The sequence below is a fragment of the Temnothorax curvispinosus genome, unplaced genomic scaffold (assembly GCF_003070985.1).
Source record: "Temnothorax curvispinosus isolate PA1 unplaced genomic scaffold, ASM307098v1 QBEX01007285.1, whole genome shotgun sequence".
In the NCBI taxonomy this organism is placed as follows: Eukaryota; Metazoa; Arthropoda; class Insecta; order Hymenoptera; family Formicidae; genus Temnothorax; species Temnothorax curvispinosus.
In genome coordinates, this window is record NW_020217065.1 from 1,892,718 (window position 1) to 1,919,360 (window position 26,643).

Below are 26,643 nucleotides of genomic sequence, written 5' to 3' on the forward strand. Positions count from 1 at the left end.
GAGCTATGCATTAAGCAATATAAAATGTATAACTCGGGAGGATTGTCGAAGATTTCGAAACACGCGAACGAATTATTTCCAACGACCAAGGATAATGATCTCGGGTGCGGTAATGATTCATCTAGGACAAGCGACTAGCTGACCGGCAAGGTGCAATAGACAATGAATCAAACTGCAGGTTTGTTTCATGACCTGACACTATAAAGCGAGTGTATTCTTTGAAAAAAAAAATCTATTTACCAGACTGAATTTTTTTCAAAACGTGAGAAAATGTTCAATATTGACACAGGCATCCATCATTATGATGAACGATAGACATTAAGTACCTCTGCGACTTCATTATATATGTTATTTAAGTGAATTCGATGATTTTTGTCAACTGAAAGTGAATGTCTTTTTATATGACACATAATTTGTCATCATTTATTGTTTGCTGCATTACACAACGTTTTCGTGACACAGTTTAGAAAGACCTAAAATAATATACGTTGAATAAAAAACGTACTTCCGAGTCGTATTTTCCCACACGAATATATGTATATCGTTTCAATGAGAGTAATAATGACGATTCAAACGAGTAAATAAAAGAGTTCGTAAAAATTTTAGTCTATCTATCTTTCATCGCTCATTTCCCGGTTATATCAGCGATTAATCATAGAATAGTGCGAGATAATGAGAGGTTGCTTTGGTAATGACACCGGCATTGTGGCTAACTATACGATCGGCGACTCATCGACCATGTAATCGATAGTGCGGAACATATACCTGTAATTCCGTGCTTGTAATTATGTTTTCGCGTATTTACTTTTTTGTTCCACCAATTACTTCTGTTCACCACTAATCGGAAACTGTTACATAAGGTAGTGCAAAAGCGCCTGTCAATATCCAGATCAATATTTAAAAAGAACGAAGTCGGAGATCGTTTATTAACTAAAACAACGCATTGAGCTTCCTTTCAACTTATGTCGATGACTGAACCGCCAATAATACACACGTACCGAGAAAATATACACATAACATCGGATTCGCCCTTAAATCTAATTAGTTATTGAGTAATTCGCAGTAAATCGAGCTTGTTACGTCGATTAAAAAGAAAAGCAATCACAGATAAAGTGCAGTGAAAGATTAATTGTTAAATCGGTAACGATCAAATACTTATAACTAAAATGCTTAAACGTATGAAGTCATTATTGAAAATTGTCTAACTGTCCACATATCTTTCTATGTTTAAAACATATTTCCCTTATCTTGTCATAATATTATTTTAGGTATCAGAATGCGACATATTTTTGCGACATCGCATTGCTTTACATTGTTTAATGTCAGCAATTACAATTAAAATTCATAATAATTACATCGATATAATAATTTTTTTATTATATCAAAAGAAACTAAAACTTTTAATTACGAAGAATGATACACAGAAGTTTTTTAATAAATTCATATAGTTCTTAATGTGTGTATATTCTCTGTTGCAGTACCTACAGTTTGCACCATCGTCTTGCACATTTTAACTTTTTTTACTTTTGGAGCAGTTAAAAATAATATTCTTGATTATTCTAAAACTAAAGATATACATGATCCGTAAATATAAGTACCCCGAAATTTTACAATCCTCCGCGATGTCTCGTGGTATGTCCAGCGACATGCACGAGAGCCGTCTAGAATCCCCTCTTTCAGAAGAGGTGCTTTCGTGCGCACGTATAAAGCCAGTGAAAGCGCCAGGCGGCCCTCCAGACTACCGCACCGTCCGACAGCGATAGGAGCTCTGCCGACAAACCGTACGGCAGACTTAGATTAACACCTGAGAATCTCTCGCGTAAGTTCGCACGTTGAAATAAAGCAACTTCGAAAATTGACCGCGTCGTGCTTAAGTTTGCCGTCCACGTGTTTGCAAATTTCCAATCGTCTTCATTCATTGTGATCAGGAATAGGTTAGACCGGGAGTGATTATGAGGATGCATCTCGTTGGGATCTTGACTATTCTGTTACTTGTCGGTACCGGAATTTTAGGACACCCCCCACAAGAGAGATTAATGCCAGGTATGTAATATTTTTAATGTTATTGTATATGTACATTATTTGTCATCCCCTGCTGTTTTTAAAATAGACTTCACATTTTATATTCCTAATTATTTTCCTTTTATTATTCCAAGTAGAACATTACTATACGTGCGTCAACAAATTAGAAATAATTAAAAATATAAAATGTGAAGCTTATTTTGAAAACAGCAGAAGATAACGGTTCTTGATATACAATAATTCAAATATCCTATGCGAGACTGCAGTAATTTGTTCATATATATTTTATAAAAAATTAATTTAATAAACATACCAAACATTAATTTGTTATCAATTAATACTGACTGTTAATACGTAATTTAATCTACATTTATATAAATTAGTATTCATATAATTTAGTCTATATTCACATATAGAGTGTATATAGACAATAAAAATATACAAGACAGGAAAAAAAAATCGCGCTTCTATCTCGTCAGTCACATTATATACTAATTATTATGCGGCAAAGATACGATTCACGACGATCTTAAAGTCATTCTTTATCAAGATAATTCAAAGTTCACGGCTGATCTTTGCACAATTCGCAATAAGGCGTGTTCAAAGACATTATTCGTTTTTATACGGATATCGTTATATAGTTATATTCAGCTTATGTATATATTTTTTTAATAATAAAGAATAATTTATCTATTCTTACTATTAATTTTTCTCTTAATTTAATATAAATATGACAGTTTAACATAAAATTTGACTATTAATAAAAATAATACAACTTGTTCAGCAAGTTTCTAAAATTATTTTTTATGGTAAAAAATTGATTAATTAAATTACTCAAAAATTTAAATCTTTTACACTAATTAAAAAAAAAAATTATAACTCTAATCTCTTTACTATCTAAACTATCATGTAACTTAAGAAAATATTGAGTAATCTGCTGACACTCTATGATAATTATGGAATATTTTTCTTTCATGCGGTTCATGCTATTATGTTAAGAAAAGGAAGATGAGAAAATTCCGCAATTTTAAACATTATGATTCCTCAAGAATGGAGATCTTAGTTGCTCCTACTACTGCATTATCTTCTTCTCCATTTCGTTTTATCATAGTTATTATGTCTGGCTCTATCCCGCATAATTATGTCTCCACCTTCTCTCTATCCTTCATTCACGAAAGTGGAACACTTCCTTCTACAGATGCTAATCCTGATAACCTCGGAGAATATGCCGTCTCTCTGGGACGTGACAGCGCTCAAAACTGCTGCAATGCAGATTTCTCGCTTCTGCCGCTATCCCACGATCTTTTCTCAACATGATTCTCTTATTGCTTCGTATCCAGGGCTCTGACATTTGTCGAATAAACATCGGTAAAATGGGTATTACAACACGTGTCATTCAAATGTATGGGAAACCGCGAAAAGGCCTGTAAACGGTTGTCCGCATAAGCACGTGAGTCTGGCTCGTCGCGAGCTACGCTCACGAGATTCGCTGCCTACGCGTATAATATGTTCACTGTGAATACCGCGGCCTACAAGGACTGCAACTTTACTGCATTTTTGTTAGAAACACTGACGTAGAAGCAGGGTCGTCAGATATAGCGGGACTTGCAGTACATTGCAGTCAGAAAGTATCGTTTTATAATCAAAACCCGGAAAAGTTTTATCCAAAAATAAATTTTTTAACTTTTGTATAAAATATATATTCAGTGATAAATAAATTATATATATATATTAAATAACTAAGTGTTAGAAAAAATATTGATCTCTTAAATAATGATTCGAAAGTTGAAATATATCCTGCATTTATATTAAGGATTAACGTATATGACAAAAGAATATTAGATCTAATAAGTTCGATCATTTATTTATGAAATCAATTACGCCATGCATGTATTTGGAGTTTAAAATTCATTCTTTATATGGGTTGTTTCTAATTCAACATTCTTCATTTTGTTCATAGATTTTTTCACAAATCTGATGTCAATTTCTTACAATGTTTATATTTATAATGTTTAACTTAATTATTTTACTTAATTTCCAATTTCGATAAAACATAATGCACGTGACATTAAGTTAAAAGCAAGATTTTATTAACTATTTTTATTTTTAAGATTTTTAATTTGTAAAATTTGTCCAAAATTTTAGATCATTTGTAACTTAAAAGCAATTAAAATTTTGGTATTATCTTTTAGAGAGAAATTAAAATCTATTTTAGGTTAAATAAAAAATCTCTGAACAGATTAAAGATGCATAAAAAATGTAATAAATTATACATATATGTATATTTTTGCAAATTAATTGGATAGTAAGATTAATCCCTGTTAGCGTAGTTATTTCACAAATGCGATCTCGCAACCATTTAATAATTATAGCGTTCACACCTACACACGTGCCATAGAATCAATGCCGCTGCATAGACACTAGAGCATGGACGATAATAACAATCCCTATATCCGCACGCGGGAGCCGGTATCACGTGCGGCACGTGATTACACGTGCTTTTGCACGTGCCGGTTATTGCCGATCATTGCGGGCACAAGAAAGACGAAGAAAGAGAGCTACGCTTATACGTCTTTCCTCGTACGGATTAATGCCATCGAGGGAAAAGTCTGACTAAGTCACGTGCATGTGTTACTTGCTCGCCTCGAATCACGCGACCGTCCTATTCTGTCAATTAACGATCGTGCGACACGTCTTCTCGGTCAGCATCTGTTCACGCCCATAGCAAGACCGTGACAAAACCCGTTCGTATCGCTAACGTCAAGCTTTCCATTTCTCAAAAATTACGATGCTGCACGGCATCATCCCTGCATGGTATTGCAAAAATGATATTTGTAATAATGTTGTATCTAATAACAGATCGCTCGTAACTATGTTCAAAAAATTATCTTTAAAAAGAATTGCATGATATATCCTTATTTTTAGTTCTAATTAAAAATCTAAAAATTATTAATTTTTTTATATTTTATCCTTTTTATAATAATTTCTTTATTATGACGGGAAAAGGTACGAACAAAAGTAATTCTTCTAAGAAAAATAAGATTCCAAGAAACGCTTTGACATTGACACTGCGTACCTTAAATTAGCCTTGTATAAGCAACTAACTAAGTTGTAAAACAAGTGCGATACAGTCGCACGTCGCTGAACCTATAAATTACTAGTGGAAACGGAGAAAGTGTGAGAAATTCAGGTGAGATTGCAGTGTATCGAATAATGACATTCTCGCGGCAAAAAATGGAACGGCGACATGTCTGTCATTGACACTGAATTGCTTTCTCGTATCTAGCGCGCTGGTGTAAGGAGAGCCGAGTTGAATTTATAATATCCTTCATAAGGTGCCCAAAGAGAAATAACCAGCGCATGACTAATTCCAGTTCAATATTCATGTATTCTGTTATCGTAACGTATCGCTTAAATTTCTCAATGACTGCAACTTCCGCCGGTATAATCGTCCCAAGCACTTTCTCCGTTCGCAAAATACGAAGAAATGAAAAATTATTGCGTGGGAACATTCAAGAATATAATTTTTATTAAGATTATTATTTCCCCTTTGTCGTATTGAAAGCATTGAGCGATTTGAGCCAGTCAGAAAAACCGCGAATTTGTTACGTATTAATCCCACGATTTTATTGCTTACAAAAGTAATTGATACGTCGTCAGTTTCAAGAACACAGTTAAAATACACCTACATATCGAAATGCATGCTACATAACACATGCTACTCTGCAAAAGTGCTTACGCAAGAAATTATCAGAGAAACGTGCGTATATATGACAAAGGCGCGTAGACTGACATTAGTATACTGACCTTCCATTCCCCGGATGCATGACTTTGTCCTAGTATTGCAGTTAGAGAGATTGCCCAGATCACACCGCGATTAACAAAATAAACTCTTTAAATCATAAATTGACTGCTGCATTTCTATGTATAAGAATTTAAATAATTAATTATAACGCTTTGTATGTGTATTTTAAATATAAAATAAAATCTTTTTTTTATAAAATAAAGTATTTTTCACGCTCGTTTTAAATATAAAATTTTTATGTATGCACCTATGAATTAATAAATCACTCGTTTGTGCTACTATTGAAATTAATAAGAGATAGCATACTTTATCCTCTATTCATTTATAGATTGACATAATAACCAATCTACGATCAATCTTAAAATATTAATTAGATCTGAAGGAAAGTTATGGCTTTTTAGTGACGTTTTAGTATATAAAAACGTTAAGTAATGATCATAATCTCAGCGATTTTATTAAGTCGCTTATATTTACTATCTTTCCTAATAATATTTTTTTAGTTCAACTTTCCACGATCCATGATCATGATTCAGTATTCATGAAATTTTTAAAGCGTCTGTTAATATCTGTTAACTGCCGTTTAGTTAATGGTGGCGATAAGTATGTGAATTTAAACGTCAACTTTCTACAGTAGTTTGACCATGTAAGTAGTAGTTTGATCAATGTTATTAGTATCGACTTGCGCGCCCGCTGTCAGACAGATTTACGGTAATACGAATATGTTAATTAAGCCAGTACAGAAAGGACCCCCAAAGGACCGCGTGATTTAGCTTAATTCGAGCAATTAACATTGTTAAACTGTCAATGCAACAACCGCACAGTGATTGATAGCGCATTTTAAAATGGAGATCGACTCCACCTCGTTCCTTTGCTGATATAGTTTTTGTTTTATCATAAAAACGGCGAATTCTTTCTCGGCAATTATTGAGTCGCGATTGGTCCGCCATCACCAATTGCTCCGTAAACTAGCCCTCTTTCTTCTCCTTTCTATTCATTGGGTTTGTGCAATCGATAGGAAAGCCTAATTGTTATTCCATTTACATCTAGAGTAGGCATGAGAACTGCAAAACTATTTCCTGTTTCACTGCGATGTATAATTCGTATAGTACAATCCAACTTATAAAAATAATTGCGCGTATTTTAATGAGATTTATTGCTTCTATCTAACTTTTTATCTAACTAATCTGTCATCAATTTCAACTTATAATTTTTAATTTAATTTATATTTGCGATATATTATTGCAAAAGTTGTTATTCTGTAATATTGTTAATAATTCAGAGCAAACCAATAATTTTTTAATGTCTGCTTTTTTAACATTAATTACTGATAAAAATTTACGTTTAAAATTGTTATTGCAGCCACGAAATATAAACAGAATAGTAACAATTTTCTAAATATACATGAAACTAATTTTGGCTCGTGAGAATCACTACATTTCTTTTACTGTACAGTTCAGCACCCGTAATAGAAATTTCCGCAATAAGCACGTTTATTCTCGTTCGCTTTTATGCAGAATAGAATTCACGTGCATGAGAGCGTGGCGGCCGGTGCACTGTCCGATGCACGTGACGAACAGTGCAATACGCCGCACGTGGTCACGTGCACCAGCCGCGCGTTACCGTCGCGCTACGATAAAGTCGAGTTACTCGGGATGTGGCTTTCGCAGCTTTCGATATATTTTATATGAAAGAATTGTTATTCACATATTATTATATCAGTTATGTCATGTGTATATTACACAAAGAGCAATGTAACATCTTACGCGTAATCGAGCAACCATCTCGTGTGTCTTTTGCTTATATATTTTAACAACGCAGCAGACAATAAAAATAAATAAACTACTATAGTAACTTAATATAACATAGTAATATTGCTTTTTTCTGTTCTTACATAATTTACTAATGCAATTTGTTATAATATTTTACTACGATAATAATTGATCTCAACATGTATAACTTCTTGTTCCTATAATTAATACCAAGTTATTTATAACCAACAGTACTTTATCTTGTTACGATGCCGTGTCTCAACACGATAAGCAGTAAAGTTTCTTACGAGTATCGTAACACGTATAGCGTTAAGAGCGAGATAAAAAAATGTTTGCAAAGACAGGACAACGTATATCTGCTTTCTCAGCTACTTAATTGCATCGCCAGCAACCGTAATTGGATGCTATCCGCCGCGGCAAAGACTTTCGAAATTAAAGCACTGATAATAAGCCTTATTCCTAAACAAGGAATGACTTACTCCACAATAAATCGTAATGCGCGACGTTGTTAACGCTTGCGTTTCCTTCGCGTTTCCACGCGGTCTAAGTAAATGCCCAAGAAACATGCGTTCGCTGGTAGCGAATTCTTGCACGTTTTATTTAGCGATATACATGTATATCGATCGGTTGTGTGTGGCAACTGTCCGTTGAGGTTCTACCGCGACCAATATCGCCTGTCGGCCCCGATGCCGGTTTTCTAGGTCAGACTTACATTGCACCTAATAAGTAATTACGCTGGTGAACGCGTATAAACTACCCTATGTTGACCGCATACAGGCTGGAATGCAGTTCGTAATTGTCCACTTGATTTTGATCGATAAATGATTAAGCCAGCATAGTACTTACGAAAAATGATTATATTCTTTAAGTTTTTAAAATAATTTGGATATTTTTTTGCTACTGTTATTGTTGTATCATTGTTTCACGCCTACTTAAATTAGCGTATGTATTAAGAAACAATAATAAATAACATTAAATTATATATCTCTAATTATTAATTATAATTTATGTTACTAATAAATACATAGGAAATTTCTCTTATGCAACATTTAAAAGTATATTTGACTTCAAATTTTCCAACAGTTGCAAACAAAAATAAACCAAATCCTGAGATCAATTCTAATACAATTATAACATTTTGAAAGTATATGTAAAAATATTATTGTCATTATGATTATTCGGTCGTTTTTTTCTTGACTAAACTACATGCATAATGATACGTACAGCATGTAAATTCACCGAATTATAACGACGTAAAATGCAATTGCAGTTTGCCTATGTGCTTAGATAAATAGAAACGTGCAATTCACACGAATGTGAGGGGATGCCGATCGACTAGTTTTGCCGACGTTTACCATTTTGGGCAGTAGAACTGTACCGATACGTTGCAAAAAAAGAAAAAACGCTGTCTTCGAGTAAAATTAAGAGATTATGTACATTTCCTTGTTCGTCCTTGCATGCCTAAATAAAACGTGAGCTTCCTGGATACCGTTCGCGTTGAGCAAAATCTACCGTTAATCTATAAAACTTTCGCTTTTGAATTTTACACATTACCAAGATCGTAAATATCAGTCGCGGTAACTAACTGTTTTCGACCTTACGTAAACAGAATTATATTACTTTCTTTGCAATGCCACTTCGTTACCGCGAGTCGCTGATAAGACGTGTTAATTAACACAATTAAAATTAACATCCTATAATTATATATTAATTAAAATTATTATTATTCGCTTTCTACCGATAACCTAAAGCACTCTCAATAGCCCTTTACATGTGGTAATAATTTCGTGAAAATAACTTTTACTTTAAACAAAGCGAAATTGTGTTAGTTGGTTAGATTCATGCTCGGAATTCCTGTAATACATCAGTAATGCAACTGGATTAAAGGTGATGATAAGAAACGCTGATCCCTGTCACTAGATCATATTTAAATTATGTGTCAATAGTGACGGATACAATGTCTCTCGGCGACATTTAAGTGATATTGGAGCCGAGACCCGTCGCGACTCCGAGCCGAACGACCAACATTTATGCGTGTCAAGTTTCTATGTCCCTGTCATCCTTGAACGTAGAGATGCAGTCGTGCCTGCCTTAATAGGCAAACAAAGAGAATGTGATAATGAACAACTTCTCGGGTATGCAAAAAATTCACGCCTACTATTTTATTATTCCCGCCGTTATCGAGTTTTTTTTTTTTTACATTTTTTTCGATTAGTGACGCTAATCAAAACCGTTGCGAAATCTTCGTCTATTATTAGTACGTCAATTTTTATTGGAAACAATATTTTTATTCGATTTTTCATAACTAATTATTATATGATCTTAAGACAAAGCTTTTATGACACGAGAGATCCGTTAAGCAGATAATAAAACAATCACTTCACGCTTTGTAAATAAAAAGTATCCGCGATATAAAATTGTCATCCATCATACAAACTCCCCTTCGACCAACTCTGTATTCATGAGTGACACTTATTAGTCAATGTATAAACAATTTTATTGTAGCAAACATAGTCTCGCACTTGGCCACGCGCGCAAACGATGCAGTACGTTAAATATACATTGAATGTATTGACAATGAGTAAACATTTTATTGGCAACTATATCAGTAAATGGTCTCAAGCTAATAGAAATAAATAGATATATCATTATTACATGTTTCGTAGATCGTATGTTTATAAATATGTGCGTCTTGTTTTTTTAAGAAAAAACTGTTAAACTGTGTAAATATACATATACATATAGTATATACTCTTAATAGTCTCAATCTTGAATAATGATAGACGAATAGTAAATAAAACAAGCCTGTTTCAAATTATCTCATTCGATTGTCCAGTTCTAATTTCTGGAAAAATTTGTTGTTATTGAAAAGAAAATCAAATTTCTATTGATAGATATCTATATTTGAAATGAAGCACTATATATATTCCATAAGTCAAGTGGGATCGATTGCAGGAATTGGGGCCACTTGCTTTTTTGACGCAAGAGTCGCATTCTTCTTAGAGAACGAAGGCGAGTGTTTGTCCTACCTTTCCTGGCGCGAAATTATCTTTTATTTCTTAATTAAGAGGGAGTGCGTTCAAAGAGTATCGTACCACTTGATCACTTTTTATACGGATAATGTCGATATAGAGATTGGAACAATAAAGGGAAACGAGGGAGAGAAAGTATCGTTTCATTTTTCTGCTACGAAATACAAAGACGGAAAGTGAGAAGCGATGAATGCGCAATAAATGATATTGGCAAATAAATAAAAAGAAACTACACGTACCACCGAACGAATCACTAATAAAATACAGCGTCTGATTGAAATAAATACGACCAGTCACGTTCTTAACAACATCTTTATCTCTATGAATGCATTCACGGCTTTCCAATTGGTTCAAGAGAAACGAATAAACAGTTTTTCTGCGTATAGTTAGAAAGCGCACGCGAGGCATCTATATCTCTTACTCGACAATCAAACCGCGATATGAACAAATAACATTAAATTAATAGGACGGCGTACAGAAATTTCATTATGCCTAATTAATGTGTAATTCAAACAAGCATCCTCGGCATTCGCTTCCTAACATCCGCAGTATAATGTCTCGTTGTCGTATAATTAAGCAATAATACGATTTTATCTCATTCTACTGGAAATAATACATGTCTCGTCTAAATCAGCTCCGGCCTTTCGCAATAAATTATTCGCCTTCGCGCGCATCAACGCCTCCGCGTGTAAACGCAATTGTTCTCCATGCATAATAGGTGGCCGCCGAACGAAGCGGTCGTCCGCCCGTCGATTAGGATCTAAGAATCCGGTTATGTGGGTCGCTCGTGATCGAGGGATAAGATCTACGGCGCGGCAGCGTTCTGAGCGCGGGCGCAACGACTGACGGCCGTTCTCCTCGTGCTCCTCGTCACGAGACGAGGCTGACGAGACTCGCCGCCGTCTATTTCATGCAAATCCGAACGAGTACAGATAAGCGCGCGAGACTGCACCCGACTCGAGAAACCAGATTCCCTTGATCTTGCGCGGCGCGAGAATTATTTCACCACATGCGCCACACACGAGCGAAGTCGCGATAATATGTTTATCATTATTACATTATCTCGGGCACACACCGGCACTCGTAGGGAGCGGTTTCGAAAGGTTTCTACCGTTTGCTTAATTTTCTTTTTTTTTTTTTTTATTTATCATCGTCGTTTACCGGTCCACTCAAGCGTGCACGTGTGTCTTTATGTACCATAAACAGCGCGATATCGTGACGGTCCCCGAAGAATTTAGAAAAGTTTCAGTAAAAGTGGCCTGCATTATTAGCGTACTTTCAAAAGCGCCGTCACTGATTTACGACCTTACATTTCACACGCGCTACCGCATGGCCACGCCGTTCGTTCCTATAAAGAGTCCGCGTTATGCGAATTTTATCATTCTTTTTCTTAGCGCCATTCACAACGCGACGTTGCAAGATATTGTTTAACTACCGTTCATATAAGGTACTAACGATTAGTACTTGTTGATTTATAAGGCATTATGGGGTTATGGTTGCGGATGTGGTAATTAAAACCATCGCCTCCAATGCAATTCGTGTCTCGTTATCGCACGGATCCATCCGGCTTCAAGAACTAGATCGCATAAATTATTTCTCATCGCCTTACCTCGGGAACCTTTGTTCCTAACACGCCGACCCGCGTTGAGCGTCTAATGACCTCCTCGGAGAAGGTTGCGATGCTATAACTCGTCTCTCAACCTCGCATTTATCCAAGAAAACTGACGGATTTTCCTCGGCAACGCTTGACCTTTGAAACGACTACAATAAGCCGACAGGCAAAAGAAGCGTAAGCCAATCAAGCGAATCGAATTGAATCGGCATTCACACTATCCACTTACATACATGCTACGGTGGAACGGTATCGCGTGATGAAAAGAGAAACCACTCGTTTCGTTCAATTTGAATCGACATGCGCATTCACGATTCCCAATGAAATGATTCAATTAACGTGTGAAGAACGTGATCAAACTCGATTTTATTTGAGATTGCGGTGCGTCAATTCAAAACCATACTCACATACTCGCTATCTGGCACACCTAGCACTGTATAATCGAAAATGGTCTGAACGGAAAACACTAATCAGCCGCACCACAAGTCATTTCGCGAAACTCGATGTACTATCACGGAGATATATACATATAAGCGGAGGCGTGAGTTTCACGGTACGAACACAGTTACGATCGCTTAAAACGAGGCTTAAGTACGCTTATTTTTCTTTTAGATTATTTACCGGCGACCTGCATCGAGCACATAATGTGAGTTTTCTCTTACAAGTTTGCGTCGCGGCGGTCTTTAATCGATCGTAAATACGAAGATAATGGTAAAAGCAACGTTAAGCGGGGGCAGCTCTCTTTATCTTGAAAAGCGGAACGTCACGAGAGACTCTCTCTGCGCGTTCTGACTTAACGACGCGAAAATTATCTTTCGTTTGCACCGTTACCGCGCATTTCTCCGTCGAACTGGTGCCTCGGTGAACCGCGCGGCTATAAATCTCGTGGCGGCTGCGAGCAATCCCGGCTAAAAACTGTGGTTATACGAGGAGAATTTAAATCATTTCAGCTCTTTGTATTCTTATCTCGCAACTGGCTCGGCGAAAGTCTTTTTTACGGATCCTCTTCTAAGCAATTTTTCATTTTAAACGCATATCGTCTTTTGCATTCCGAGAATATTGGTATTATATGTATTTACGATCTAAAGAAAGCATCCCGATTGTTATAAATAATCTAACTTAAAGTTATACGACCTATTTCTTTCGAAAGCATTACTATCCGTTCGTCCGTTTTCCGCGACGAAACATTGATCGCACTTAGAGAAAGCAAGACGGAGATAGGAAAGGAGAGACAAGACAAAAAAAAGCAGAACCGTTAGGGGAGCGAACCGGCAACAGTTAGGAAATCCTAGCAAACATTGCTACATATAGTGTCTGGCAATTACACAGTGATAGGCGGACCGTTCTTTCGCGTCTCGGCACCGGCACCAGTGTGTCATGCAATAAAGTATCTTCGAGGATTTATAACGCGTTGCAAAACGGACAATCTCAATGCTCGCGACAGGCATGCAAGTACCGACGCATCATGAAATTGGGCGATTAGCCGCTTGTGTAATCCGCGAGCTATGCGTATTGATCCTATGCTATCGTTATGTCCAACGCGTAATCCCAAGCCTCCCATTTATATTCGTCGCGTGAGTTTATACACGTAGATGTCATCCTGTCAATTGACTTTGTTAATTGGCAATCACAGATTAGTAACATTTAAAATATTTAAGTTCCAGCACGACATTCTGTTTATAGCATGTTAATTACTAACGTGCATGACATGCAAGCTGACAACCCTGTAATAATGTATTTTCAAATAAAGAGAGAGAGAAAGAGAAAGGAGAGAGAGCATATTGCGTTTCTATTTCTAAGCAATTGTATGAGATATTATAAAGCTCAATGTAGTAAGCAAATATAGTACACATACTCGAAAAAATACGAACGTTTGGTAATAATAATATATTTTTTTCTTTATAAAAATACCATTATTATAATCAACGACTTTCTAATTTATTATGATCTCAATAAACTATTTAAATTAAAATTCTCGATAAAATAGAATACTTTATCATCCTTTTCAAGATCGCATCTACAATAAGTTGGAAACCTTGGAAACAGTTATCTTATTTGCCTCACCGGCCGCAAACTAATTTGTCAACCAATTTGTAAATCAAATCACAAGATTTACTCATCACGGGCATCGGAAATTAGAAATGCGAGCAACATTACGGCAGTATCTCCGGCTTACCAGCCGCAATATACGTATACCCTTATTTCTCAGATATCTCTAATTGGCTCGAACGATAATAATGAGATCCGCAACGAGCAACGTTCACGCGAACCAATTCTAATACTCTTCGAATCCAGGATGCTCGTGCGATGCACTTACGAGGACGCGTGGCGCTTCGAGACTATCGTGAACTTTAACATCAAACAGTCCTTGAATCGAGCTTCTCCAATGCAATATCGATGCAAAGCGGCGTAATGCATGAGTGCGTGTATCGCGATTCGTGACTCGTCGCGATGACCGGCGGCAAAAGTCATCGTGATCCACTATGTTACTATTTTTTCTCGTCTCTTATCTGTATGGCTTCGCGCGGCGCACGGCTTTTGAATAATCTTTCCCTGTCATCCCTGCCGATCTCGAGAAATAAATCTGGTCGAGTCGTGACGAGGTCTGTTACCGGATTTATGCACGCTCCTAGTGCTTCTGCTTAGATTTAAATGTTAAAATCGATCTTACATAGTACCTTGTTATATATTGAAGAAGTTTTACTTTCGACAGTTACATATATTTGAAAACTAATACTTTATGTATATATATATTTTTAACTATATATTTTGCTGTTATAAATCTTGAAATAAATAGATCAGTTTACTGTTCTAGAAAAATTTAATATAATTTGGATAAATTTGTATTATCTAAATACGAAACTGCATAATTTTATCTATTTAGAATTAATGCACAAAGTACAAAAATTACTTATTCAAATTAATCAATTGACACCTAATATGTCAATTGATTGACAGTATATTTTTAACTTGCATGACAGACACTCTTTTGTAAGAGAATAGAAACATTTATCTTATCAGTTATTAAGATTAATGATCCCGATAATAAGACGCAGAACTTGCTTTTCAGACGAATCGGAATGCAATAATAAAAAAGTGTTAATAATAATCTATACGATATGCATCTCGCGTGCATTCTCCGACCGGCACATTTACGCCCCCACATTCCTTGTCGCATAATTGTCGACTGTCGCGTTGCTCGCTTGATCATGAGGGGGGTGGGGGGTCTGTATGACAATTTCAAAAATTCCATCTGTACCTTCGCGTTGCAGTCCTTGAGCCTCTGGAATGCAATTGACCGTACATTGTTCGTGACTCACGGAAATAAAAATCATAAAAATGTATAGACTTATCTTTTACTTCGTCTGCTTAATGCACTATAATGTGATAATTGGGAGATGTTAATGTAGGCATTATCTTAAGGAGGATAAAATAAAATGCAATAAAATTTAACGAAATCTTTAGAGAAAATGTCTCTCGAGCCAGCTTCGGTACTCGTATACTGCCATATTAAGCAAGGAGGAAACCTTATTTAAGTATTTAAGTTATTTTATTAAAAAGTAGCATTTATATTAAAGTATCATTTAAGTTATTTTATGAAAATGGATATTGTAGTTTCGGAGTATAATAATTCGGATTAAAATCGCTTGAGTCAAATCATTTTAAATATTAAATTTCCTAATCTTTTAATTTTTCAAGGTATACAAATTTTTTATGTTTAAAGCCATTTTCGTGAAATTGTTCGTAAAGTTAGACTGTAGATATAGACATTCTTTCACTTGGTATACGCTAATACACAACAGTGTACCTGAAACAGGAAAAATCTTGAAGATCTAAACTCGGCTGTGCAACTTTGTTGCACAACGAACCTCGCTGCATCGTCTGCAATTTGTCGAAGAACAAGAACTGTGGCTCTTCTCCCGGTGGTTTCGTGACACGCCGGGCTTTATTGCCGCAATACGAAATACGATTGCGATTGCAAGAGGACTACTCAATGAATTTAACCTCTGGCATGGTCTCTTTATTGAACAAAGGAACAATGGAGCGTTCCCTGTCTCAGAATCGGAAGCTGATTTCGCCTTCGTTGCAATCGACAAGTTTGATCATCCGTTCAATCGTATGCTTCCAGCAAGTGCTTATCGCTTCTCTTCAATGCGGCTCATTCGCGCGTGACACTAAAGTAATGATACCGTAACGTTCGCGAGCGACAACGGTGTATCCGCGATTAACAATCGCGGCTCGTTTGCGTTGTAAATTACAAACGTGATCGCGGTTTTATACGCTTTATTGGACATACGTCGCTATAAAGTTCTGGGTTATTAAAATATCTCTCTTGCGATATTTAAAGTGCCGCGTAACATTCTGGAAGAATAACAAACTGTATATTTGATGATGCAAAGTCTGCGCTTTAGCAATGTTTAGTGGGTAATTTTTTGCGTATCAAACACGTCACGTGTACTCGCTGTTTTGAAACTAAATACTATACTGGCGCTGGCAATAACCCGCCTCTGCTTTTTATAAACATTTTTATAAATGTGGTTAGGAATTCAGTAAATTCCATTGTGTGTGTTGTGGCCGGTTTTAATAACGACGCCACTCTCCTATGCGTGACCTGATCTTTTCAAGAGCAAAAAATGTTTCGCAACATATCAAAATAAAGTCGGAGTATATCATGAAATAAGTTATGGATAATTGTTTCGTTTATATATTCTGCTAGAGAAAGAATAATACTTTGCAATTTAAAGATGATATACACTGAATATTATAAAAATAAAGAGTATGTAACAAAAGAATTGTAAAAATCCTAATCTTGATACTAATCGTTTAAAAAATATTTTCAAAGATTTAAAATCTAAACGATTAGAAATTGTTAATAAATTAATTCTCTTTTTTAATTATTGTTGTAAATATTAAAAAACTTGGTTAATATAGGAAACGAAAGTGAAATTAGTAGCAGTAAATTTGTGATTAAAACATATAGAATAAAAAACTTTTCTAGATAATTTATAGCGATTTCATGACTTGCAACTTTAAGAAATGAAATTGCAATTTGACAAAACAGATTGTAGAACTGGATTTAATCATTTTACTCAGAGCGTTCACAAACAGGCGACACGTGCACGGATGAGCACGTGGTATGTGTTTAGTGTGGCCCACATGTTCAGTGAAGGGTTTGAGCAATCAACGACGACGGTGCAATCAGTAACGACCGACATAGGGTCTACAATTGGGCAATAAGTAATATAATTTTCATATACTTAAAGTGAGTATTAATTCCGACAGAGCACACGTTGTCGATTGTGGTCACTATGTAATTATGGTCCGCGCTTGGACGACTAGAAGAATTTGCCTTGGAAATATTACCTATACCTCTGATTATAAGTATAAAACAAATTTTGAACCATTTGCATAAATAATCACAGCATTACCCCTCATTAACGTATATCTCGTGATAGCAAAGTATGATTGATGATTAGCACATGATTTCGTAAAATTTCCGAATATTAATCGAAAAGTGAATATTGTAGTTTCGGAGAGTAGTACAATAATTCAGATTAAAATCGCTTGAGTCAAATCATTTTAAATATTAAAATTTCGTAATCTTTCAATTTTTCAAGGTACAAATTTTATATTTACAGTTATTTTCATGATATTCTTCGTAAAATTATTTACTTTAGTTCAAATTACTTAATTTATTTACGATCAATTAATATCTATAAAATTTTAATAATAGTTTTTGTATTTACCCAACGTTGTAAGGACTATACGTCTTCATCAATAACATCAGCAAAAAGTTAGAAATAATTAATGGTTTTTTTTATGTGGTTTGATAATATTGCTTGCAGCAATATATGTAATAGTAGCAATAATATAAAAGAATCAATTACTTTAGCTTATACACGCAACACTATTAAAAATTAAAAAAGAGCAATATTATAAATTAGTTTATTAAAATTTGAATTCATATAATTACATAGATAGAGTAATCAGACAGATTTGTCGTCATTCTCATTTTATGCAGACATCCCATTTATCCTTCGCACCTTCGCATAAAATGAAATTAATGAGTAATACTCTTATGCAACTTGTCTCATAATTCTTCTTGCGAACGCGACTTAATGAGACGGTCTTTTATATCCCGACAAGAGCGTGACAGCAATTATATTCGGAATACACTTAAGCTCAATAAGACCAACGTCATTGGCATATCAGGACGCGATCTCGCACGTGGACCGAACGCGAGTTCCATATTATTTTCGCACCCATTCCTTCGCGTAACGACGGATTTACGATTTTTCGTGCGGCCAGTACATTTCGTTCGTGAAAGGCGCGCGGAGAATAAATCGTTCAATTTTAATGTCGTTTCGATCAATAAAGTTAGACGTGTACTATATTTCTAAAATTGTCTCGCGTGCATTTGACCACACGATCGATTGACGCGATTATTTCCGAACTATACGCTTAATTTAAATCCCCGATTTCGTCTGTCATAATATTTTATTGTTCATAGATGTATCAGCCAAGCTACACCGATCCAAATCTCGAGTGCCGATCATTTCTAATACAGTAGCAAAGTTAAAAGCTATAGATACCATGTTCACGATATATAGGTGCAGTGTCATCCGGTATTTTAAATAACCTAACTTTAAAATAATATATTCCATTCACGCTTAATACTTTTAAATTTTTCTAAAACAAAGAAATTATATCTATAAGTTTATAGAATATTAATCTCAATTTTTTTCTTACCGATATATTCTTATCTAATAACGACAACTTGTCAAGAAATAAGTAATTATAAGTTAACAGAATAATTGGTGATTCTTTAGAGTACTCGAGATCTCTTATGCTGCCACTTAAGTCGCCTATTACTAAATCGGCGATTGTCTCAAGGCCTACTGTTCGGGAGTTCCGCAGGAAAAAAAGACAAATACCTCACCGTTCGGATTATCGTTTAGGCTTAAGCGAATCCGTGAGGAATGGACGCGCGCCGTGGTTTCTCTCTCTCACCAGGCGAGTTATATCGTCGATTTCCGGGTGTACATTGCGGCGCACGAGAAATCACCGCGCTCTCCATAGAACGTACAGACGTATCGCGAGATTTCGCGATCGTCTTCCGTGCCGACATGCCGAGTGCGCGTTTCAGAGAACCTCGAGGGAACTCTCGATGGCGTGCCAGCCGCGTTCTGTTTGGCGGTGACTTATGTACTGTCAGCTCTCGTGCGGGTCTCGCATTAAACACTTTCTCGATTCGATCCTGCTTAAAATACCCGACCCTCAAGGATCGCGCGATAAGCACCGCAGATCGCATTACGAAACGTACAATGCAATAGTCTTCCTTCCGCGGGCTGCTGCGAAATCGCGTTCTGGACAGTTAACGCTTGCACGTGTCATGACTCCTCGAAGACTTGCCAACCCGAGTTGGAGTGACTTAAACGGATAATTGAGTATCAATCCTAGCGTGCATGACTAAATGCAAATCCATTTATATAACTGAGGGCTAGCACGCTTCTTGTACACGGAAGACTTTTTTCTCTCATAAAAAATATAAGAAGTAATTTCATGTAATATAATTTAAAAATAAAAAAATTGCCAGAAGCATTTTATACGATAAGACAATAATAAAATAATGAAAATTTGGAAGCTTTGATTTTTCGATTATAAGAATTCGAAGCATACATTTTCCAATCTGTTTCAAAATAAAAAGCAATTGATTTCTATATTCCTTTTAACAGTGATATATATGTATTAATTCAAGTATTCGGAGCTATACATTAAGATAAAAGTAATCGACACAGCCGGGAAGGCTGGGCCGTCCTTTTCCAGTTGCATTGAAATATAAACGTTTCATTTTGTGCAAGCGTAGCAGTTCAAGCACTAGAATCGCCGTAGTTGCATAAGACAGTCTCTACCACATACTGTGCGAGGTGCCGCGTTCACCAAAGAATGTTTTAAATATCGTTAGATTTTTTTGCCACGCATGTAACTTTCTATGCTTTATACCGAACAATTACGTCGCCGCAAAAAAATGAGAAACCCGGACGTGGTTTCGCACACAATCTTTACGACCGCATTTAAAGGAAGAAAGCTCATATATAGTGCAATTACAAAGGCACACTTTTTTCCTTCCGTCTAAAAGTTAGTTTCATGTAATACAATTCAACAAAAGTTCTTAAATATCTGAATGTTCAAATTTATGACAATTCTTTAATATTGTTATTATTTTATTACTGCAGAAAAAAGTAAAGATTAGATTGAGTATCATATATGTAGATAAAACTATTATTTTTTGTTGTTATATTTACAAAAAAAATATATTCTGTTCTTCAAACAAAGCATAATGTGGTTTCGATATTATAAAATTTATGCATAAGAATTTATTAATTTCAAATAAAATATCTTCATCTAACAACAGATGGACGAAGAAACATGTACAACATTGCGCAATATTTAAACATGAGGTACCGTTGCTATTTAAATAGCATCGTACCCGGCGAATCTGGGGTAAAATTGTAAATGAAACGACATTATGAAATCAAGATTAGATAATAGACCTCATCGTGAAGAGTCATTAAATTCTAGGAAGAGAAGTGCTGGAATTCTAGGAAGAGAAGTGCTGGAATTCTAGGAAGAGAAGTTGATGAAATGATACAAAAAGAACAAAGCCAAACAGAAATAACACACAATGCAAATTGTATCTATATTGAAAATTTCAATTTGCCTGTCGCGATCGCGAAGACAAAACGGCTCTAAAATAAAAATCAATCTCCTCATTCGTTAACAGAGTTCAGTCAATGCAGAAAATGAGAGAAAGATGAAACAAATTGAAATCTTCTTGTTCCATTTGTTGATAGTCATTCAAAGTCGTAAGATTAAACGATTATTATCCGCGAATATTCGTTACAGTCAGACAATTTTGGTTACAATTTAAGTGATTACAGTAAACCGCGAGAATATCTGCTATTATAAGACTGCGGGAGTTGGGCAAGATCAGGCTCGCGCTTTCCATCTTATATCGTTCCTGTGATTTAATCTCACGATAATAGGCGCTTTTCAACGCTGCATATATTTCCGCACCATCGTTTGAAAGTTAATTTTATTATCGGAATGTTGCTCCGTTTATATGTGTATATAAGCGTAAAATATAAGATATTTCTACTATAAGATATTTTATGTTTATAAAATAAATGTTCTGAAGAATTATACAGATTCAGATAATAAGAATAGGCATAATATCTCAAATGTACAGCATTATTTAAGTTGATATCGCGCATACCTTGCAGTAACAATTCATGCTGAGAAATAATAAAAAGATCTTACACAATATATCTATTTCGTTGAATGCAGAGATTTCAATTAGCCAAAAGTTTCGTTAACCGGTTATTTAGTCAAAATTAAAGCACGAATTATAAACAAAGTAGTTAATTAGTAACAGTACATTCCCATAATTTTATGTCATAACTAAAAATAAATAAATTTACGATAAAATGGTATTTTAATTTTAATTGAAATTTCGCAGCACACAAAAACGTAAGTATTGCGAGTACTTATTATACACACGAAATTTCGGCTAATTGCTTAATCAGTCATAATAATGACAGGTTGGAAACCGGCAGTTGCATATGTAAATAATTATTACGGAAATATGAAAGATAACGTTCTGTACGTGCGCGAATGCACGCAATGACGCACACTTGCATTTCCTTCAAAGACAGCTGTGCGAGAGGTTTCCTACTCGATGGAGTGGATATGTGCCAATGGTTTGCGCGATAATTACATCAATTATCCATGTACGGAGAGAAGAGCCGGAGTTTCACTTTTGTTTCGAATGGCTGATTAAACAAATTTGACTAAATACTCAACGTTTCCTACATTACCTCAATCGTTTCGCTGTAAAATTTTACTCGCTAATGTTTGCTTGTTGTGGATTTTTCTGTTAATAGTAATGAACAAAGATTTTTGTGTCAACATACGGTTTCTAATAAATATAGTAAAACTCGTAAGAAGTGTTAGAGCTAACACGTCAAATATACGCAAAGGGGATAAAAGAAGGATTTCGATTGCTGACCTTTTTATATGCGGCTTAAGATTACAAGTTCGTATACGCGGTGATCAGATATAAAATACTCCCTTGCTCGGATTATAGATTCGCGGCGTTGAACGTACGATTACACCGTGCTTCACTAAATCGCAGCAGTGTATAATCATAGTCCGTGTAACTGTAATCCCCCGGCAACATCGGCGTTATTGCCACATTCTCACAGCACCAGCGTGAAATTATTATCGATGCCTAAACAATGCCTTAGCACAATTAGAGGAGAGTACCAATGGAGTAGCGATTTCTATCTCGCCATTCGCGATCAAGAAAGTCGATCTCGCGTCGCGTAGTTCGGTAGAAATTTTCGCTTCGAACGCGAAAAGTTGCCGGTCACTGTCGAGAGCAGTGAGAGACAACGCGTTACAAGAGATCGACGTGGTCCAGTGAGCGTAAAACCCACTCGAAAGTGTCAGAATCGATTTCTTTTCGTTGTCGCGCTTGATCACGTTCCACAACTACGACGCGTTACCCTCTTCTTAACTCCGTAATTTAATCGTAACGTTCGCGCTTTAATCTCCAAACAATTATATATAAATGCATTCGTACAAAGGCATAAAGTACCGCGGTGCTAAAGGCGATAGGTGGATGCCAAATGTTAGTCTTCATATTAATGTATCGATTTAGTTTATGAGTCAATCGAAAGATCACGCATATCTGATCAATTGCTGCAAAATGGCGATAATCGGTTGTCGAGCTAATGATAGTTAATTACTGACCACCAATAGATACAAAATAGCGTGCCACACGCAATAATCAGTCGTCGGATCGGCGATAATTAATTATTGTTCACAGCGATTACACAGTTCAATCTGTTGCACAGAATCACTTAACACTTAAGGTTTTACTGTTTTATGTGTTTATACATCAGCGAAGATAAATTATTTCACATACTGATTGAATAACTATAGTGTCTTGTGAATTGCAAGATATTTTCGAAAGAGAAAGATGGTAATCGATATGATTCGTAAGAAGTTTGTATTGCGCAAAACTGATAGCTGTAAGAGCTTTTTGTATCTTATAACAACTCGAGTATATCGTAGCTCAATGTCACCATTCAAACGCAACCGCAATTTTTTAAGAGTTTTCACAGTAAAAGGTATTCTAGAGTAAACTCATTTTTTTCCGTTAAAGAAAAAGAAAAACACTTTATACTTTTATTACTTATTATCAAACAGAATATAACAAAATATAAAATATGTAAAACACCACCTTTACTTGACGTTTTATATTCATTTTTCGTGTTTAATCCACATTTTCTTAATTATGTGATATTTTTTGCTACCCCAGAGTTTAATATAGATATAACCTAAGATTAATCGAAACAGTGCGATATCAATAATTTACTGCGTCTTGAATTGATATTCTCTTAAAAAACGCATGATTTCTTTTGACGTCGATATCGATCGCACATCGCTTGATCTCTCAATCGCGATCGCACCTTGCTGCCGATTGACTGACAACGGTATAATTACCGACATGAGTTCGAGCTATACATTACGTCGAGTATGCGCGCGATATCGAAAGACGCGAACGTTTAATGAACCCATCCGTCTTCGTAATTTCACGTCTAATCATGAAATTCTCATACACTGTATCCCCAACATTTCCTTTTCTTCGCATCACGGCGTTTCTGTGATTGATATCATTAACTCTCGGCGAAAATCAAGTTTTCGCATTTGTATGCGTTCATGTGTAATTATTTGATGAAGCGATCATGAGGCAATAGTGGACTCGATTTATTTCGTCGGCACGCACTCATTTTACCTCACTTGCAAATTAGCGACTGCGATATTCAAGCAAAGAAAGAACGATATTTACTGCTTTCTCTTCTGGATGAAGACGAGTTAAACACTCAATGATTACCCTCGAGATACATTATTACAAACTACTATCGTTGATGCCGATGAGATAACTACATTTCAGAGATTCAAATTGGCATAATTTTGTAACTAATCTTCAATGCTCCATAAATACGAAAAAAATACATTTCATGACAATAGTCATGTTTCTTCCTTTCTCCTATAATTATAAATAAATGTAGATTATTTTTGTGTATACTTGTATTTCGTCATATATATAGACGATATATAAGTATTTTAACATCAACATATATATTTCTACTTCATATATATATATATATGTATATGCATATATATACAGAAATACATACCTAACAGCGGTGCTACGAAACGCGCTAGCATACAAAATTTCATAACATGGCTGACGAAAGTTCGCCACAAAATCATTAGATACAACTTCAATCTCTGTCAAATATATTTTTATACTTCTTACACGCCGAATGCAGTGATTATCGCGAAGTAATATGTTGCGCCCCGTAATGGAATTAAACAATGACAAGCATAAATTGTCAAACAAGTGAGAAATGAATAGTTAAATATTAGAAACTGTGTGTCTATTAATCTGACGTAAGGAAGGTAATTATTTATTATTTTCATTTGCTTTATGAAATCATGAATCAGCTATCTGAAAAAATAAGAGATAAACAAATGTATATCGGTAATTCACCGCGTTAATATGGTCAGAACAAACTGAGAAATGTACAACGAAGTGAGTACAAATTGAGAAGAACTAGATAAATGGCTTCAACAAACATCACTGCAGTAAAAGAAAATATTTGTATCGGTATAGTAAAGTGTAGCGGTTTAGTTGATCTATATGGAGTAATGAATTGTGCCGCGCAATGTGCTTGTAATCATAGCTCACGTAGCGACAATTAAGGCCGGAATGGTCGAGATATTATTCTCTCGTTCGACGGTAATTTATCGAGGAAGCAATATAACGCGGAATTTTATCGTTCCACACATTCAGGGGTTGTGAAAACGTTCGTCACGAAACGCGACTGCTGCGAAACGTTCCGAATCTCCGGAGATTGCGGTCATCGAAGGAAACTTTTAAGGTGCATTAGTGACGGGATCGCGGCAGGACAAATCGATGGCACGGAGCGTTATTAACGTCATTAACGCGCGGTCTTTCGTCATTAGAAAGCGTTTCTTTGATGCGCGAGAAAGTGTTTCCCTACGGATCGAACAGTAATCAATTCCTACTAAATTGCTAATTGGAAGAGTGTGCCAACGCGTATGATTAAAATTCACAGTGGTAAAAGTTGCAGGGTATTCTTAAGGCTTAAAATTTAAAAATTTATTTTTTAAGTTAATCTGAATTTGATAAAAAAAATCCTATGTGCATTAAAAAGGTCTTGTCTAATAAGTATTTAAATTTTAAATGACGATTCGATCTTATAGCTATTAGTCACGAAAGATTATACCATTAACGCGTGTCAATATCGATTATCTACAATGGTCTTTTTAAATTATATTAATTTCATATATATATATATATATATATATATATATATATATATGCTCATCATTTTTTAGGCAAATCTAAAATAAATTCGAGATCTAAATGTGAGCGCTCCGATGCGTGTTATACTCATTAATAATCAAATCGATGAACATCGCTTTGCATCTGGCAAACACAAGACAAGTTTTGCACACGCTTATTCGAGGCGAGCAGCTGTTAGAAACGAATGAACGACGTTTTAGCAAAGGTTTTAGATATGAAAGTGCTTACTCGCGCAGACTACATTGGCATACATTCATTATATGAAAAGAAAAGAGAGAAGGAGAGTGGGAAGTCGTGAGGAAAAGATTACCGTAACGAGTACGAGCGCAACGATGCACCGATAAGGAGTAGCGCACGCGCCTGAAAGGCCACGTAATTAATATGCTACCGACAGGATCCCGGTGCTGTGTGTAAACTTTCTACTAATAATGATTTCATTCCCATCGTGTGTCGCGAGGTGCATCTAATTAATATGGTATAGGTATTGCGACCTAGCAAGCGGGACACGTGGCGGATTACTACTATTATCATCGACAACCATGACCTGCTGCAACGGTGATATGCAACAGGTGCGATTCATTCGTAAGGCAAAGATTATCTCTGCCGATTGCAAGCGAATTGAAGGTCAAGACATGTTTCATGATACCCGTTAAATTACTATGATAAAGAGAAGCAAAGACGATGTATGCTTTCATCGAAAATAATAGTTCGAATATTCCAAGAATAGAAAAACATTCTTGAAGAAATCTTAAAGAAAAAATTTGTTGCATTAAAAATAGTTACAACTCAATTAATTTACTAAATAATATGCTAGTTTTTTAAAAAGTCTATTCTTAAGAAATTGTTATTTTTCAAATGTGTGCGCGTGCAAATTTGCGCACGTACACAGATACACACACACACACACACACACACACACACACACACACACACACACA

At 35.6% G+C, this 26,643-nt stretch overlaps 1 protein-coding gene across 2 annotated transcripts in view; it reads left to right on the plus strand.

Moving 5' to 3' along the window:
- The first annotated feature begins 1,741 nt into the window (after nucleotides 1-1,741).
- The window catches only part of LOC112456900, a 54,962-nt gene continuing 30,060 nt past the window's right edge, over nucleotides 1,742-26,643 (plus strand). The window contains exons 1-2 of one of the 2 annotated variants that reach the window (XM_025019698.1): nucleotides 1,742-1,819; nucleotides 1,929-2,043. In XM_025019698.1, coding sequence (XP_024875466.1) covers nucleotides 1,953-2,043 — 91 coding nt within the window. In that variant the 5' untranslated portion in view covers nucleotides 1,742-1,819; nucleotides 1,929-1,952. Of the gene's footprint in view, nucleotides 2,044-26,643 lie in introns of both variants that reach the window. The other variant, XM_025019697.1, reaches the window with a different exon arrangement.